At 39.6% G+C, this 19,825-nt stretch overlaps 1 protein-coding gene across 1 annotated transcript in view; it reads right to left on the bottom strand.

The window, feature by feature from the left end:
- The window catches only part of CLNK (cytokine dependent hematopoietic cell linker), a 41,608-nt gene that overhangs the window by 9,518 nt on the left and 12,265 nt on the right, over positions 1–19,825 (bottom strand). Inside the window, exons 6-15 of the mRNA XM_068403125.1 lie at positions 18,576–18,738; positions 16,088–16,167; positions 15,737–15,782; positions 12,851–12,879; positions 12,478–12,497; positions 10,889–11,017; positions 6,900–6,927; positions 3,625–3,643; positions 2,415–2,490; positions 1,176–1,216 (exon numbers count right to left, since the gene is read on the bottom strand). Coding sequence (XP_068259226.1) covers positions 1,176–1,216; positions 2,415–2,490; positions 3,625–3,643; positions 6,900–6,927; positions 10,889–11,017; positions 12,478–12,497; positions 12,851–12,879; positions 15,737–15,782; positions 16,088–16,167; positions 18,576–18,738 — 631 coding nt within the window. The remainder of the gene's footprint in view (positions 1–1,175; positions 1,217–2,414; positions 2,491–3,624; positions 3,644–6,899; positions 6,928–10,888; positions 11,018–12,477; positions 12,498–12,850; positions 12,880–15,736; positions 15,783–16,087; positions 16,168–18,575; positions 18,739–19,825) is intronic.

A 19,825-nucleotide genomic window follows, 5' to 3' on the forward strand; every position in this document is an offset into this window, starting at 1 on the left:
TTTATCTTTAGCATGCATTTCTGTAAGAAGAAATCATATTTACACAACAGAATGATAAATGTTTCTTTTGCATACACAATTCTTAGGAAATTTGGCTAATGAAGGAATTTTGCTTTTCAAAAGGCTCTAAGGAGATGCTGGGGTGTTTTTCTGTCTCTTTTGGGTTTATGGAAATACTTTTTAAAGCAGGTGTAACTGTTGAAAGGTGGGAATGAGCCACAAAAATTTTGGGTTAAATACTAATGAGGCCATATTTTTCTAAAAGAAATTAGGTAGATGGGTTGGTGGACAACAGATATCACATGACAGCAAAAAGGTAACGCAAATTTTAATAGTGTTTGTAGAAGTATCATCTTCAAGATTAGGGAGACTGTGCATATGATACTGCTCCTGCGTGTTGCATTGAGTTCTGGGAATCTTAAAGAAATCCAGGGAAAATGAGCATAGGGACATTGCCATGGTCCCTGGGCAAGCTGTAGCACAGGCTGTTTCTTGGGAGGGCACCACACCGATGTTAATGTCGGCTTCCAGTGTGTTCCCTTAGGTAAAACCACACAGGGGATGTCCTATTTCCAACCATAATAATTTGACAGACCTGCCTGATAATGGCACCTACAAGTCCTTCTCTCTAGGAATCTGGGATAAATCTAAAGCAATTTCTTCAAAGATCAGTGTATTTGTTTATACAAAGGCATGAAACCCACAGTAGCTGCTCTATAATATCCTGAACATCTGTAGCTTCCATTTAGCCCAGCTGATTGCATCTCTGCCTGGAAAAGCAGAGACTGTTGTGCTCACAGCACGCTCTTTCTCCCAGGGTGTCTCTTTCTATTCCTAATTTGTCTTCTCTTCCTCTCCTCATTGTCCTTCAGTGGCTTGTCCACATCCCCTTCCTTTTCTGGGTGTGGGGGTCTGCAATGGTTTAACACTTGCATTCTAGGTTGGGCGTTTCTTAGCTTGAACCAAGCATGGGATATAGCCAAGCAAGTAACTTTGTTTGTTTCTTCGCTGCTATTGACCGTGCCATTGTTTTCTGCTTGCTGTCTTGAACAATCCCTTTGCACTAACTCCGTGCATTGAAAATCCCCAGTGCAGACATACGCATGTAGAAACACAAATCTCTTTCTTATTGATCCCTGCCTGGTTTAGTTTTCAAAGCAATCTCTGGTTCTTACCTGAGCTGCAAATGCTTTGAGAGGTCTGTGTACATCGAAGGCTAGGAGAGAGCAATGAATGAAAGCAGCGTCAGAAAAATACTTGTTAGTGACAAGTATTTAAGTAAGAGTCAAATCAGAGAGCAATGCATAGCTGTGCTTCCCCAGAAGCAGATTCTTCCCTTCTACCTCTGCAGATTGCAGCTTTGGGCCTTCCTGGATTTCAGGTGGTAATTTTGTATTTAGCATCTTTTGACAGATTTCTCTTCCATTAATTTCACCAGCCACTCTTTGAAGTTGTATAAATTTTTCCTCTCTACAAGAGTCTTTGGCAAGAGTTTCACATTTTAACTGAACGTGTAGCGAAGCACAATTTGCTTTTGTTCATTTTGAGCCTGTTCCCTGCTAATTTCACCTGATGTTCCCAGTCCTTCTTTAGGAAGACCCAGGGAGCAGTTGTTCCCTGTCCTTTCTGATTTTCCAGAACGCTGCTGAGTACCCAGCTGGTATTTTGTGGTGCTGTTAATTAGAATAGTTACACTGGGAAGAGCACTGACCAAATAACTTCACATAACAGAGCTGCTGGTACCACACAAGAAGAAACAATATACTAGGGGTCACAAATACTGTCACATTTACTCCAGACAATAATTCTATCTTGGAGAAATGCCATCATTGTAAACAAGGCTAGATGAGAAATTCACTGTTAGTCTAGGAAAGATGTGAAATCATTCATATACTTCCTATACTTTATCCTACACTTTTGTTTTTTGTTGAGTATTTTAGGAGGATATAGATTTTAAAAAGCATTTAGAAAAGAAAGAATTGTGTAGGTTACAAAAGAAAAATAGGAGCAACTGTGGCAGAGTTCTATGGAAGAATGACTGGCCTTTGGAAGGCCAAGTGTGTGGACTTCGCATATAAAAATAGAAAATAAGGGGGAGAGGAAATGCTGAGACTGGAGGTGGCAGAGCTTCTTTATACAGTATATTTAACACCCTATCACAGAAAGTGAGGCAAAAATGTAATAGAGTGGGATGCTATTAAAGATAAAAATTCAATTTGCAATTAGAATAGCTTGAAAGCAACTCCCAAAGACGGTTATTGTCATGCGTCAGGGCAAAACACAATCTATCACTACATGGCATCAGAAAGCGATACCATCTTGCTTTTATTGCATAGAGAAGTATAATTTTCTAGGGCAGGATGTTCAGTCCTTGAAGCATCCAGTACAAACTCATGAAATTCTTATATTCCTACCTGGCTTCAGGATGATGCTTTGGTTTATACTGATGGGCTTGAAAAGATATTTCAGGTTTCTTCCCCAAATCTGTAGCTATTAATAAAAAGAATAAGAACTTATTATTCCCTCTTATGTGTAACTTCGACAATATCTAGCAACTACCGTGGAATAAATTAACTTAATTAAATTCATATAGGAGGGGAGGCAGTTCAATAGAAAAAGCTAATAGGGTACAATCAGTCTGTCTTAAATGAGTGAGCTAAAGATTTCAGTGGGAAACTTTTATACTAGTACTGAATGTTACATGGTGAATGTTACAGGTTTTGCTGATGCCAAATATGGCTTAACATAATGGTAAATAATGCAGAATGCTGTACTAGAAGTATACAGAGGGTTCATAAATCCTTTTTATAGGACAGGATAGATAGGCGTTGAATGTATTAATGCAGTCAATACTATTTCTAGCTGAAAATCAGGAAACTGTGTCTTAATCTGCAAAAGGAAGTGCCAGAAAAAATTATGAACTCATTAACACGGAGGTGTAAACAGCATAAAAATCATGTAGCCTGTATCTATCTTCGAAGTATTTCAGAGTAACGTTTTTTTTTCATGGACCTTCATGTACACTTACACAGCGAGTGGCTTAAGATGCTTTTTCCAAGCTGTATGTACATCTAAAGTATTGACAGGTTTTTAAAGCATTTTTTTTAAAAAAAACCCTTCTTTTTGTAGGTTTAACAACCTAAAGCTTTTAAAAATCTTTCTTTCAAAATTCTCACCCTCAAATTATGGCAGAGGAGCAAGATGGAGAGAAGGGAAATATTCTCTGTGCAGATCTAGTCTTTTCTCTCCAGGATATCCTTCCCACAGTTTTTTAGGTTCCAACACTGTTTTCCCCAGGACCTTAAGATTTTGATTTCCTTAGAACAAATGTGACAGCCTGGTTCCCCAAATAGCTGTAGTTAATGCCAAGTTAAATTATCTTTTTCCGCTACGTCTTCCACAACCGTTGAGGTCACTTTAAATCTCTCTGTTCTCATCAGATGTATACCTGGGTGATGTCACTTACTCATTTACATATAGAGCCAGACAGCCTGATGTTACATAGCAGGATAGATGTCAGGTTCCTATACTGATTGCTTCAGCTGGAGTTTTAAAGATAGAATATTTTGTTCTTGGAATATGAAGGAAAGACAACAAATTAATGTCATATTATTAAGTACTCACCTTGTTCTCTGCCAGGTGCCTATATAAAATGATAACATACATAGTAAATATTTTTCTTTTCATTACCAACTTGAACTTACCCCAACAGACCCAACTATCTTTTAACTTTAAAATGATTTATAGACATTCAATCATTAATACCTGATCACTTTGTCAAAAACTCAGGCTGAATGTTGATCTCAGTCCACTGACAACAATCAGAACTGAATTTTTTGGTATATACATGAACATATGGTTGATTGCAATGATCACTGTTTCATAATGACTGTTGTGCATCAGTTTAACTTACAATAGGGTTTTCCATCATTGATGTTGTGATTAATCAAGAGATTGATTTTGATTGACTGGAGATACACTATCCAAAGATTATAATCAGTCATTTCTTTTCAGGCTCCTCAACTGACAGTACAAGTATGTTTACTGTCATGGCAGATACTTCATTCAAAATCACTGTGTGGAGAGTCTTAATTCAGCATATTTTGTCACAAAGAAGTGAATGATGGACAGGTGTCTGGAGACCAGATTTTGACTCATAACTTTCACTGTATTTCTGTATTATTTGATTCACACAGGAAACATAATTATTTTGATTCAATTGATACACACAAGAGTATAATAAATATTAAAGATAAGAATTTTTTACTCTTTGTAGATGTTGCGCCTTGAATCTTCCTTAAAAGTTACTTCCCCAGTAATGTTTTCCCATTACTTAGAAATTCATAGTCCCATTCAGGTTGGAAGGGACCTAGGCAGGTCTCTAGTCCAAGCTCCTGCTTAAAGCACAGTGAACTGCAAGATGAGACTTGGCTCAGAGCTTTATCTAGCTGGGTCTTGCAAAACTCCAGAACATTGATTTCACAGCTGCTCCGGGCAGCCTGTTCCAACACCTTCATAGTTATAATTACTTTTTCTTCCTTATTTCTGGTTGATACAGCCTGATACGCTGTTAGCCTTTATGCCTACTAAGGGCACACCAGTGACTCATGTTCAGTCTATGGTCCCCACATCCTTTTAAGCTGAGCTGCTGCCAAGGGGATTAGTCCCTCTCGGGGCAGGATTTTGCATTTGTCCTTTCCAGTTTCAGGAGGTTCCTCTTGCCCCTTTCCTACAGCCTGTCTGGAACCTGGTGAAGGGCAGTCCTGCTCTCAAACCTACTGACCCTGACAAGGGCACACTGTCTCCTCCTACAGGTCACACTGAAACGATATATGTCTTCAGAGCTATATCAATGGGAAGTGATCTAAATTAAGTTTTCTTTTCCATGTTACAAGATATACAGTATTTCTCCTTAAGATGTAGGCAAACTAAGAGCCTATTAGGAGCTGCAGTATTTGTGCAGCTGTACAGTGCCCAGCCAGAAATATTAATTACAGATGTAAGATATTTATTGTTCTTGGGGGTGTTTTGATATTTGGTTTGTAATGAGTCAGTATCTAGCATAAGACAAAGCTTTTTGTGTTAAAATACTATCTTTCTTGCCAATATCTCACTTTTTAACGTTAAATGTTAATTACAATATTGCAATCAAGCCATGTTTTGTAGTGATCTTTCAAACTAAGAGTTTCTAACCATGGGAGGACTGAGGTTGTGGGTCAGCCTCCCAGTTAGAAATGTGGAGAAGAAAAATCCAAAGAATTTGAAAGTTAGAGCTAGACCAGTCTATAGATTTGTGCTACAGCCCACTGTGACAGGAAATGACTGGATTTTACTAGTATAGAGTTTCCTTTCTTTCCTCTGTTCCCTTACAATGAGATAAAAAGCAATACAATAGAAACATATTGGTGCAGTAAATAGAACATGCAGTGAGAAGTTCGAAATGCCATAAATTACAACCTATCTCTGAATTTTACAAACATCCTTTAACACTCTGCGTTATTTTAGGGACCATATCTCTTAATATATCTTATAGGAAACCACTTGTCATAACTAAACCCCTTTATTGCTAAACGCATTTCTTCTGCTTTACTTCATTGGCCCGGGTAGAAAGTGAAGGAACTTGTTAAAAACTCTTTACAGAAACTGGGATCTGGAAAAAAAAACCCAACCCCTTTCCTTTACCAGTCTCTATGTAAAAGTTACTGCTTCTATGCCTATAGGTGAATTCACAGCATTGCCTCTCAGCTTCTGTCCTCTGGCCACAGCCAGCTGGTGCAGGGGACCGGTAGCCGGTGGCTGTGCTGGGAGGAGAATTGGTCACCTTGGAGGTGCAGGGAGGGAGGGAAGAGCCCTTTTAGCCTCTGTGGCCCAGGGGAACTGGGAGCTGCTGCTTCAGCATCGCTGGCATTGAGAGCACACACGTCTCAGCGGTGCCCGGAGCCTCGAGCTGCCCTTGGCAGAGCTTTGCAGACCAGCTGTGAGGAAGGTGGGTTGTGAGCTGGAGGATGGGACCAGTGGGAGATGAACTGGGGGATGTACTGGGGCTTACTGGGCTGCCCGTGGCTCAGGAGGTTTGAGGACCTAGCGGAGTGTGAGCTGTGGCAGGAGGGCAGGTGGGCTGTGGTGGGCTCAGAGGGTAGCAGGACCATGCATCGCTGTGGCTGTGGTCCCCACCTCGCTGGGGAGGGTGGTGAGGGGTTTGGCTGGGGGAAGCCATGGGACCACTCAGGCACCCAAGCAGCAGTGGGGTGGCCCCCTCGGTTGCTGACGGAGATATTTTGCAGGCAAAGCTGCCATTTGTCTGAGGTGACGGATTTTGCAGGGCTTGTGAGAAGCCCTAGGGAAGAGAGGGGGAGGAGAGGGGGAAGGAAGCTGGGGGTAATAGGCGAGGTTCATTCTGCATAGAAAATTTGTCATTTTTTATTTCTCTTCTTGAAAAGGTTCATGTTGTTTTTGAGGTACCCTCATATTTACATCAGAGTAATACTATTACACTGCTCTATTAACCTTATTATCTTGGTTTTCTGCTTTTAAAAATTTATGTGGACTCTCTATTTCTCTGAGAGTGTCTCTCCTGCTGCTGACTGTCCATAGGCACCCGCAGCATCTGTCAGTTACGAGATACGCTTTTATGTGGATACTTGGGAAGGGTGATTTACACTGTATGTATGTTTTTATTTCTGCAAGCAACTTCAGGGACTACTTACCTTACCATTCACAGAGTAGCAGTATTGAAAATGCTACACACATCAAAGATAGATACATTTATGGCCCAAAGCTAACATGATTCTTATAGTATTTTTACCTAATACACTAAAACACCATTACAAGAGAGGCTGTGCAGCCATGGAATGTGTATGCTTTTTATGGTCATAATATATACAACGATGATTACTTACTTCGTTTAGTTCCTTAACAGATAGATGTCTGGAAAAGAAAGAATTATATGCAAAACACTTCATTATCATAAAATAAAAATCACTTTAAGTATTTAAATACTTTGATTACATCATCACTGAAAATTAACAGCCCTTGGCAAGGGAAGGATTTTATTACTGCTGTAGAAACTCAGAGGCTGGTTATTTTTTTACATAAATTATTTGCAGGAAAAGGTTATGGACTTCCATAAAAAAGAATAGCATCCACTGAATTCATTATGGTAAATGAGAAAAGTTTTTTGTTAAGGATTTATTCTGGGAGGAGGGGAGAAAAGATATGAATGATTATCAGCTTTCTTCACTACTTTTCATCTCATGCCAAAATGTCTTATTACGAACTTTAAAGTCAGCTATAAATGGAGGTAAATTCCTTCAAGAGTTTTGAAAATGAAACATTCACAGAGGCAGGATGGAAAGTGTGGAGGAAAGGAGATGCAAACCAGGAAAAGAGGAATGGAGAATGCTCCTCGTGGTCCTGATTCAAGCAGGTGTTTAGGTATTTTTCTGCCTTCTCCTCGTATACCTGATCAAAAGGAGTATCTTCCTTTCCTGAAAAGGATCATCAGGAAATATTCTCCCTCAAAAGGGACAATGTATCGAGTCTGACATCTTTTGTTAGATGTCCTGTGTTTGATGAACACTCATGCTTTTTTGCAGCTTGTATCTCATAATAAAACACTTGGAGGACCCGATTTTAGAAGTTATTCAGCAAGATAAGGTGTGGAGAGGCATCTAATAGTTTTTTGAAGGCTCCAGGGTTTAGTCCCTGCTTAGCTTACCTTACCTCCTGGACTGAGAAAGTACGACTGAGTTATTTTGCTAAATCAGTCAGAGAAAATGCAAAAGGAAAACATAGTCTAGAAAACCCTGGGAGCTACTTTTCAGCTCGTGTTCAGCGAGAAGCGGTCTCTTCTTTGTGCCTGTGCTGAAGACATCAACATGGAGAGTTAAAGAGGCAAGAAATTTGGGAACGATCTGTTAGGGGAAAGTTTCAGGAAGGCTAAGAGAAAGGAGAGGAACTGTTTTGGGTTTGGATAGTTGCTTTTGTGCTAGCTTCTGCAATTTGTGAGCTTGGTCTTCAACATCATTATTTAACGTGTGAAAGCTTATATTCAAGACATTGCATGGTAAAGTTAATTGATAATAAAGGTGTGCTTGCAGGGCTGGCCTCCACCACGAGGGGACATGCCACTCGTATGGTCTGCTTACTGCAGGCATGTAGAAGTTTAAATCTCACCAAAGCTTCTAAGATACATTCCAGGATCCTGCACATGCCTATATTTTCTATGAGGCTATTTATAGAGTGTATACATAATCACAGAATCACAGAATCACAGAATCAACCAGGTTGGAACAGACCTCAGAGATCATCGAGTCCAACCGTTGCCCTGACACCACCCTGTCGACTAGACCATGGCACTAAGTGCCATGTCCAGTCTTTTCTTAAACACATCCAGAGATGGTGACTCCACCACCTCCCTGGGCAGCCCATTCCAATGTCTAATAACCCTTTCTGAAAAGAAATTCTTCCTGATGTCCAACCTGAACCTCCCCTGGCGAAGCTTGAGGCTGTGTCCTCTTGTCCTATCGCTAGTTGCCCGGGAGAAGAGGCCAACTCCCATTTCACTACAACCTCCCTTCAGGTAGTTGTAGACTGCAATAAGGTCACCTCTGAGCCTCCTCTTCTCCAGGCTAAACAACCCCAGCTCCCTCAGCCATTCCTCGTAGGTCAGACCCTCCAGACCCTTCAGCAGCTTGGTCGCCCTCCTCTGGACTCGCTCCAACACCTCAACATCTTTCTTGAAGTGTGGGGCCCAGAACTGGACACAGTACTCAAGGTGCGGCCTCACCAGTGCCGAGTACAGAGGGACGATCAGTTCCCTAGACCGGCTGGCTACACTATTCCTAATAGAGGCCAGGATGCCATTGGCCTTCTTGGCCACCTGGCCAAGATAATGATGTGTTTGATTTTATAAGTCTTCCAAATCTTGTTGGAAACCAGGACTTGCCCTGCTAAATCACATCTGCGGTTTGACAGCTTTGCTTACAGTCTAGCAGATAATGGCCGTAGTGCCGTACTCCTCCACGCTGCAGCTCACACATATGTTTTCTCCTTATAAAGCTGTGACTGGACTGAAGATGTGCAAGAAATTCTTTACTGTGAGGGTAGTGAGACACTGGAACAGGTTGCCCAGAGAAGCTGTGGCTGCCCCCTCCCTGGCAGTGTTCAAGGCCAGGTTGGATGAGGCTTTGAGCAACCTGATCTAGTGGAAAGGTGTCCCTGCCTGTGGCAAGGGGGTTGGAACTAGGTGATCTTTAAGGTCCCTTCCAACCCAAACCATTCTGCAATTCTGTGATTCTGTGATTCTATGAAGAAATATTTTGAGTGAAGTGTTTGTGTGGGAAATCAGTGAAGTGTCTTCCCCAGATCATGTGTGGTCTTTGTCTCTTACTCATGCAATTAAAAAAGCCCAGTACAATTAAAAACACCCAAACCTATTAGAAGTATTTTGGTATCAATAACTCCATGTGGAGTTTGGTGGTTATGATTTTTGCTGCTGCCTTTTACTTCTAGCATAAGAAATGACATGTATTTATATTACAGATTTTGGCTTTATAATAGGACCTTTCAAATCCAAGTGCTTTGCATGCTGATGTCTGCTGGCAAACATGGCTTATAGCAGTTCTCACAGAGCTTTCAATGTATGCGCTGCCCTACCGAGGGAGGGGATCAGCCATGGGATTTGGAACTTTGCAGCAGTAGGTCAGGTCATGCATCTGAATATGAAGCTACTTTATAGTAATAAAATGTCTTAACAACCAACAGCTTTTGGAACCTAATCCATGAAAGAATTTAATCACCATTCAAGAAAAAAAAAAACATACTTAGAGCTCGCTCCTTAAGTATATACTTAACTTTAAGCAGAAGATTACTTCACTGATTTGTTAGCTTTTTTCCTTTCCCCATGGGATTTGTAGTGACCTTTGTAAAATGAAGAAAAATTCCATCCTGATGAAGTGAGATTGAAACTATTTATGGAAGGACGGACAGGATTGACACAGCTCAGTTGTGCCCAAACTTCTGGCTGCAATAGGTTTTCGTCAAGAGGCGTTGGAGCGTTATACCCTGTGGCCCCTGGATGTGTGTCATTCCTGTTCCCAGCACGTGTCCACCACCATCCCCATTTACGAATGCTCATTTTGGTCACACAGCAAGAGCATGTATGTTGGTTACCTGGCAGTGAGCAGCATACGTACATGCTCATCTAATTAGATATGTGTGTTATATGAAAAAAGCAACTAGTCTCATAACCTGCCTATGCATATGCTTGGTCATACAGCTGGACACAAGCGGTTTGTGCTTCAGGACTCAGTGCTCATCCACACTGCCATGCCATGTCAGGATGCTGAATGAACATGGGTGTTGTATGGTGGAGGAGGGCAAGACGGAAAGGGCAAAAAGCAACTCATAGTCTGGATTCATTGGTCTCATGGGCTGGAGCAAGACTTCTGGCCACAGATTAGACTTTTTTTTTGCTGAATGTAACGTCCTTGGGATGTGGAGTGTATTTCTGTAACTCTGGTGTCGTCAGTGTATTTCCCCATCACTTGGTTCACCAACTGTGCTAAGCAAGTGTAATTGTTTCTACTTAGACGTGGTTGCAAAACCTCTAAATGTTAGTAAGAAAAAGTAGGACAAACTTTAAACAAAGTGTTCATGAGAGTCCCACCTACTTTTCCACTCCTTTACCATTATTTTGGCAGTTTTTTCTTTAAAAAATGCTAATGTCGCATTGCGTTAAATACTTCTTTCATTTATTCTCAGCAGTTTGAAGAATAACTTTTTTTTCTTAAGTAAAAGCAGAGGTGCGATGGAGGTAAAGTTTCATGGTTTGACTGGGGAGAGTGTTTTGATTCTCAGGGAATGAGGATGAGGAATGCACCCGTACCTTGTGACTTTTGTTGATACTGGAAATGTATGAGCTTGGCTGAGCGTTTTCCTCGTGTGAAAGAACTGGCTGCTTATCTTTGGCTCTGGAGGAAGTGGCTGATACTGCTTTGGCAGTGTCTGCAGAGGCCTAGAGAAGTCAAAGGAGAATTTGAAGAACTATTAGGGAACAAAGGAGGCGAAGGGACTGTGTTGTAAGTGCAAGCTCAAGAAGTAAAACACTGGAATCTTCCAAGAGTATTTCAATGTCTTTGTGCTGAGCTTAGCTCAGGTCCAGGAGCTTCTTGGGGCCCTTCAACAGCAATAGTAATTTTGGATAATATTCTGCGTTTGCAAGACATTGGTGTACTGTGTTACGGGCCACTTAACACCGCTTCCCTGTGCTTCACCAGCACGTGCCAAGAACAGCTCTCCAGTGTTGGTGTTTGTGGGTGGATATGGCTGCGTATAAGGCCCAGCCAGGGAACACACTGCAGTTCAGATACAGAGGAAGAAATGCTCTTCATCCCAGAAAAACTCACAGCTAACACGTGCCCAGTTTTTTCTGGCAGATGTGGACACGCTCTGCTCATGCTTGGAGACCAGCCAGTCACAGCCCAGCTCCAGCTGGAAGCCGTAGCATGGAGAGCTCAGGTGAGTATAACTGGAGGTGCATCTGTGCCGCACTGCAGACCTGTCCTTCAGCTGTGAGCTCCTGGGAATGGAGCCTTGTGCGTTTGCATGATACAGACCAAAATTAAGTCAGGTGAGAGAATTAAGAACCGTTCTGGCCACCATAATATAAACAGGAACAAATAGTGAAATTTTGTAGAATAACAGAATGAGAATGTTCTTATTTCTGTGCTTTTACAGTTTTGAATTTGTGAAGCTACACTGTCCTTTTATGCTCTTATTTCATATCTTAACTTAAGGAATAATCTGAATATGTCTGTAATGCTAATCATATTTTAAACTTTCACGGCAGTCAGTGTAGGCACGGAGGAATAAGCTTGTCACTCCTTGGTGACCTTTTGGAAGGATGTCTTAATTGTAGCAGTTATTGTTTGGGGTTGAAAAGATCAAGAAGCGATTAATTTTTTGTTTGTGGGCATATCATAGAAAAATTTTTTGCAGAATAGAGCTTGGTCCATCTTCTGTGTGAGTAAGTGGCAATATTCCAGTTGATTTCTACGGACATGATTTAGATTTGTAGCAAAAAAAATCGGCAGAAAGATTTAAGAGTCAATGAAGTCAATATTATCATGGTGAACAGAGCCTAAGGCACCAATACAAATCGATGGAAGATTTTTTTCCCAACAATTTATATCTGTATTGAACCAAATTCAAGATTTCTAGGCTTTTGACTTGGTCGTAGACTCAGCCAAGTTGATTTTGAAGATGCAGGCCTGAGCTCCTGCTATGAACGCTTAAGGCTCATTTTTTGTTCTCCCTAATTTCATTGCAGAACCTAAAAAAGTCCAAACAGAGCCAGTTAGTAAAAGGCTCACTTCCAGTCCTCTCATTAGCATGAGTGGTACAGATGGATGTGAACATTCATTAGCATTGAGTTCCCCAAGGACCACAGGTACGCAATCTCTTAAGTGATCTTACCTTGGGGGAGGCACAGGGTCCTGGAAAAGGGAGGAAACAAAAATCTGTGTAAGCTTTTTTCCTTGTTTTTCCTTGTTTTCATAAGAGAAATGTAAAGACTTTAGATTAAGCAGACATGCCTGTGTCAACAGTCAAAGGGTTTATGTACTCTACAGCACATAACATCATACTTTAATATGCCGTTTTAAAATCACTGAGGGGTAAAAGACATCTACATAAGCCATGAGTGCAAGTAAGTGAGATAACGTAGGCCTGCAGATACGAGTTCTCTTATCCTTTAGTTCGTGCTAGCAAAATCGCAGCCTGCTTTCAAAACTGTATGAAATGGCACAATTACCTGTAAAAATTTTAATTGATGAGAGATTCTGCTTACCTGGGATCTGTGTATTTTCATTCTTTCTCCTAAAAATAATTATTAACAATCATTAATAGAGTGCTACCCATATAATTCACAAATAAAGGTGTAGCTTTATTCTGGTATTGTTGTTATTATTGGCCGTCCAGCCCCATCCCTGTCCCGCCTCCCATCTCTACCTCCAGAACTCTTTGCTCCAAGATCATGTTGCTGTCTCCAAGCATTCATCCTACCCATCACATCTGTATCTCTATAACTTTTCCTGCTTCTGAATGGGGAACATTAATTTCTGTCAACCTAGAAGAAGCTGGAAGCTTCGGAAGTTCAGTGGGAGGTTGTTATGTGTGGGAATGGAAGCAAGTCACAGCCTGGACCTGAGACAGAGGTCAGTGAAGTGCATATTTTCTCTGTTAGCTGTTCTGCACATGAGGCCAATGGGCTCTGAATGAGGCTTCTTGGAAGTGGAGTGGATTTTGTTTGATCTGTACTTTATTTAGCCTTTCTTAAGGATGGGTTCACAGATGGATTCAGGTGCAACTTGTTCTCAACCATTTGTGCTTCTCTCCATGTAAAACACAAGACTAAGTGTACTTATTTAATTATCTAAGTGATCATAGGATTATCTATGGTGATCATAGAAGTGTCGAGAATCTCCTGTGCTCTAGCCAATAAATCTTTTTAATGTCACTCACAAACACTCATTTCATAAGAGACATAACTAAGAAACAGCTAAGCAGGACAAGTATTTTTGTTTTTTTCCAGCTTAAATTATAAAATAAAGGAAATAAAAAAACCGTCATGATACTTGATAAAACAGAGTGAACTTTGGTTTTACCTCTGGCTTTCAGAATGAAACATTTGAGCGTGATATTTATTCAGGTATTGTAAATTTAAATATTGTTCAGAGACTTTATATATATGCTTATCAAGTTGTTTGGGTTGCAATTTTTGTCTATTTTGATTTTTGTATAGAAATTTATACAAATCTTGAAAAGCAATGAAAGTAAATCTATTTTTTGTTTTCAAATTTACCAAAATATGACTGATTATTTAAATGAACATAGGGCATCTTACTAATAAAAACTTATCTCACTCTATTTGCATTAGATTTTGATTTTGAAAATATTTTCATAAGTTCTACATACTGAAATCCTAACTAATGCAAAAAGAAACACAATATACCTTAAGTTCTCCTTCAAGTAAACGATAACAAATTGCTCTAAATAAACCAAAGGTACCTTAAATGTTTAACAGTTATAGAAAATAAATGTTGACAAAAATTTCTCTGTGCAGTTCATGCCATCTTCTGGCAGAGCCACTTAATAGCACTGGGCCTGAGAATAAATGTTAAGATACATTTAGTAACAGCGTAGTTTTTATCTGAAAATAATGAGTCCTCTATAAGCACTATTAGCTCACAATGTACTAAAAATATGTATAAGTTGCATTCTCAAGCTGCAGAGTGTAATTTACCTGCATGCACTGTCTTTGGTTCATCTTAATGTCAACACACATCTCAGGGAGGCAGACAAACATGTAAATCCAACCTACTAAATCCTGGTGGAATGTGAAGCTTTGCCTAGACTGGCAAACTGTCAGTGGGACCTTGCCTACCGATTTCTGCAGGTTTTGAAGCTCGCTTATTCGAGTTTCTCTCAGTTCAGCTTTTTTGCAAGTTACATCAGGATTTGCTCACATGAGTCAATCTAACCTTTCATTTTGCAAACTTTATAGTACTTACTTTCTCATAATCTGTAGAAATTATTTGGCTCTATGTTTTTTATGATAGTATGAACTAAAGGGAAAAAATAAACAAATTCTGTTTTTCATGGAATTCTTTGCGTTATTTTTCTGGCTGATCAAATATATACTTACTCTGAAAATCAGCCGATACAGCAAACATAGAAAAGATCATATTTTCCTGGCTTGGCAATTGCATTCTTTTTGACCACATTTAGCATATGGTTCAAAGATTTGAAAATGATAAGAGAAAAAATATCATTCCCTTTCAAGGTTAATCAGATATTTAATCCTTCAGTAGTTGACTTCATGAGATATTGCTACATTTAAAGTACATAAAATAAAAATAGTACATAGTATATAGAGACCTACTTTAAAATTATCTTATGATTGAGTAAAACCATCAATTAAAAGGTTTAATAGTTGGACACCTCGTTAGTAAGATAGCAGTCTGTCTCCGATTTCACCACAAGAAACAAAACAGAACAAACAAAAATTAAAGGGACATTTGTGACTCAAAATTACGGGATTTTGAAGCAAATTTACAGTTAAATGTAAAGCAGAAAAAATATATGCTAGGTGATATACCACATAATTAGCATATTCTTAGTAGGAGAACAGTCAAGTAGCTTTTGTAAATAGTTACCCTAGGATGTAAATCCTTAATAGGAATTGCTAAAGTTGATATTACTATTTAAAAATAATTATTAGATTATGCTTTACACTATATTCGTGCAAAATGCCTGAGAAGGATAGGTAGCCAAAAAGCATGAGCGTGAGAAGGAGAAGTAAAGCATAGCAGGGATCTTGCAGCCTTTTGGTGGAACAGTTCAGGAGACACGGGCTTCCTCCCACACTCTCTTGTGCCCTTGTAATTGTAGGAAAAAGGAAAACCTGATTTTTAAATTGAGTGGCTTTTTTTTCTCCCCCTTGAGGAACAGGGAGCTCATGAGATAAATATGTCTCCTTTTGTAAATAATTACTTTGATGTTAGATAGTTGAAACAGTATTGCAGAATTTGCAGCATGATTCTTTTGGAAAGCAGCTGTTCTGAACACCATGTCTATTCTATCATCTGCAATCTCTGCTTATGTACAAAAGCTAAATATGGAAGCAACAATTCCTGTTTCTGATTGCAGAAATGGGTAGATTTTTTTATTATACCTCTAACACTTGGCACACTCCTCCCCTCCAGAGTAGACGTGTATTTCTGTTAATAAAACAAAATAAAGATGTGATGTTAGTCATCATCCTTGAAACTACGGCTGACAGAAATGGCGCTGCTCCTGATGGGGATGCCTCTAGTGCTGGGTAGATCCCCGGCAGCCAACAAGTGAAAGCAAGTGGCAAGGACGTCGGAGCAAAGTGAAAGAGGAACGGCCCACAGGAACTTGTACGACCTTGTACAATTGAATGTTACATGGCTAAGACTTTAAATAGCCTGCACTTAACTTTAAATGATATTACAGAAAAGGGGAAATCTGTTTGTGAATAGGGTTTAAGATCTTTACTTACAGCTGAGTGTTGAGGGGGCTGAGGTATGTGCTGGCTGTTCGTTGGGGAAGTGGAACCTGAAGGCCTTAAACAACGTTTATCTGTAAAGGAGGAAGAAAAAGCAAGCCTGAGTAATTCAGTAATATTATGTTTTAAGATGAAGAGGTTTTAATGTTGAAGATATTTTTTGAAGATATGGTCAGATCTTGCCATTTTTATAGCATCTTAATTTTTTCCTTCTCAGAACTTAACTGTAATACTTAACATAGCTGTATTGAGGACATAAGCATGACACTGATAATAGCTTTATGGTTAACCTCCTCCACTGTGGTTAAAAAAAAAGCATTCATAAGCTGGTACACAGTTAAGGCAGATATTTGACCCAATGTTCTGGTTTGGCCCAAACCAGGCCAATTAGTCTTAGAGAAACCAAGGTCACTGCTAAATTCCTCAGTGCTTGCGAGTGAAGAGCCAAATGGGGGTCGCAGCTGCAGGGGGGAGCAGACAGGGCAGGTGACCCAAGATTGACCAACGAGGTATTCCATCCCACACACGTCATTCTCACTTTCCTATTTATCACTAACCCACTGCCTCCTGGAGGTGGGGCCCAGGAGGGAGGGGTCCTCCTGTCTCTCACTGATTGGTACCAGCTTTGCCAATTTTCCAGTTAAAAGCCTGCAGGTGTGATGGCAGGGGGAGCTATTGCATTTTGCCCTCTGTCTGTGCTGGGGGGAGGTACTGCCTTTTCCCCTCTGCCTGTACTGGGGGGAGCAACTCTGCCTGAGGAGGATTTCCAAGCTCTTGATCTTGGTTTTGTACATATTTGTATATATTTGGTTATTTCTATTATTATTGTTATTATATTCTTTTTCATTATTATAGTTTATTAAAACTGTTTTAACTTTCCAACCCATAAGTCTCTCTCCCTTTTCCCTTTCCCTTTCCCTTGCGGGGGGAGAGGGTTAACAGAGAGCATCTGCCACCTGGTTAATAGCTGGCCCAGCTTTAAACCGTGACACCCAAACTGTGACTAGATTAGTGAATTTGTTTTTCATTTGAACCTCAGTTCTTGGCAACGCTGTTGTGTTGTTCTGGCTTTGTGAGGGGTGTGGTGGGGGGTTTACTCTCTAGAGAGCTTTTTAATTTTTACTTTAGCTTTTAATAAATATTGCTCCTATGGCCATCGAAAAGAAGTGCACAGGTTGTACACTAGCATGTGTTTTCGAGTCATTAATTTTATATCTCAAGGGCATTGTTATTTGTCTAGGAAAGATGGCAAAATGGGATGTTAGCATTGATTTTTGCCTTTCTGAAATACATTTTCAGACTTTTCATCACTGTTGTATCCTGCCACATCATAGTTACTGGGCGTAACACACAGGCAAAAAGCAGCTTTTTGTTTAATGTGTTTTCTCTGAAATCACAAAACAAAAATGGTGTCTTTTTGGTATTTCAGGACAGTCTTACATAAACAACAAAAGATGCTGACTGCTGACTGCAAGTCTTTACTACTAACCAAGATAAAAACGGTATTTGGAATTTACTTCAGATTTCCAAATAAAATGCACAAATGAGTCTTTGGAACATAATGTAGAATATCCGGATGTTCAGACTGAGTGTGATCTGCTCACACACTGATAAATTTATTCACATTAAAAGCCATCTATTTGTTTAGACATCAAACTAACTTCCACAAAAATCAGCAGAAAAATCTTTGCTGACTTTGCTGTGAACTGGAGCAAGCTTTCATACACATATTGATCCTGTATTTTCAGATATTTTTGGTTTCTGATTTCCATTCTTCCTCGTCTAGGATTTCCCCCATTTTTTCAATGATTTAAAACCTCCACAGTATGTTTATAATGGCTTCGAGCAATGGATAGCTAGGATGATATTTCACTTCCATAAACGGGATATTAATTGGCTATGTATGTTTGGGTATTAAATGTGCCTTAGAATGGCTTTAGTAAACCAAAACTTGATTAATGCATCTATCTTGCAAGGTTAAGAATGCTTGAGAAATACACTCAAAGTAATTGCTTATTACTGCTATTGAAAGCAGCAGAGAATGCCTTTAAAAAGAATACTACATTTCTTCGTCTGCAAATTATCATCTGGAGGAAAGTTTCATGTATTCTGTAATATGTTTTCCATCTTAAAGGTTTCTAGGCTTAAATAGCAGTGGGCTTTTCTGAAACGGTTGTGGGTTTGACTAGTCAGCTTTTTGCACATTCCGGGTGAAATGGGATCATAGAATTTCTCTCATGAAGTTAATATTAAAATTACAAAAGCAGCATGTAATTATTAATTAACATAATCTAATGGAAATAAGGGTAACTGTTGAATATGTAGACGGAGACGAAGCTCAGCTCTTGTTCCTGCCCACCATTGTTTTATTTTTCAGTTGAACCACTTCATTTAAAAAAATATCTGGACTGAAAACCCCAAGTCTGTACTGTTCTTATTTACCTCTAGGTTGGGCTCACTTTCCGCAGACAGCAAAAGTTACCTGCATATTCAGATTCTTGTAGAGGTTTGGCAGGAAGTATTCTCAAAGCATTGATGGCCTCCAGAGTGGAAGAATTTACAATCTCATAATCACCTTCTTCCTCCTCAGATATGTTGGAGGAAGATTGTAAGTCACTCTTGCCCTTCATTGTCAAATCTTTGTTCTGGAAAGAAGAAGGGACACACAGATAACACAAATAAATTTAATTTCGAGATTAATTTCAGATTGGGACATATTTGATTACCAGAACCAGACATTCTGGTACACAGGAAATTTTCTGATGGAAATTGAAGGGTTGGAAAGTAGTTGAGCAAGGGTCTTGAGGATCTAAATTTTTTATTTAGATACATAAAATAGCCGTTTGGGAGACAGTTTAGGTCTCTCTCTATATTCTCAAGAGTGGTGACAGGCCAAATTCAATGAGGGTGTTTGTTTGATTTTATCATCATTGCAGACATTTGAAACTGTACCTTTCATTATAATATTATCCATGTGGTATTTGTATTGTATTGACTGTTTACATATGTTACTTCCAAGAACATATTAACTAGCTCATCACAAATGTCACTCTTTAAAATAAAAACATGCACTGTTTTTGAGAATTTGTGCTAGCAAATGTGCAGTCCAAGTGAACGCGAAAGCAAGTATGTATGGAACAGTGGAGTCCACAGAAATGTGGTGCTGAGAGGGACTCAGGATCTCTGGATGTGTCTATACACTTGAACTAGGTTTGTTCAAGATTATTTTCTGGAGTCCTGCTCCACCCTTCATACTCGCTGTTTACATGCTGGAACAAAACAGCTGGCTTCTTTCAGGAGGAGACGTACAAACAGCGCAGAGCTGAGATTACTGCTGAGTGAACTCAACTGAGGGCAGCCAGTGCCTTTGTAAGTCATATTTTGCTACCAGAGACAGTATAGGTGCATCCACACACTTGGCTCTTCCCTGATGTTTGTTTTAATATCACTAGCAATGGGGAATCAATACCTTCCTGAGGTGTCTTCTTCCACTAGTGAACTGATTTTTCAGTTCATGCTTTTTCTCGAGTGCTACAAATTAAACCAATTTGTTTTACCCTCCAAGGACACTAAAAAAATTGATTACTCTCCACTTTATTTCAACTTTTATTATGCTTAATGCCTATAATTATATTTCCTTTTAGTCTTCTCTCTAAGCAAGTACAATTCTCGAAAGCTTTCCCGAGTTGTCCACCAACTGAAAAGATTTTGAACCTTGTATCCCCAGTGTTA

The sequence above is a fragment of the Nyctibius grandis genome, chromosome 6, assembly GCF_013368605.1.
Source record: "Nyctibius grandis isolate bNycGra1 chromosome 6, bNycGra1.pri, whole genome shotgun sequence".
Lineage (NCBI taxonomy): Eukaryota > Metazoa > Chordata > Aves > Nyctibiiformes > Nyctibiidae > Nyctibius > Nyctibius grandis.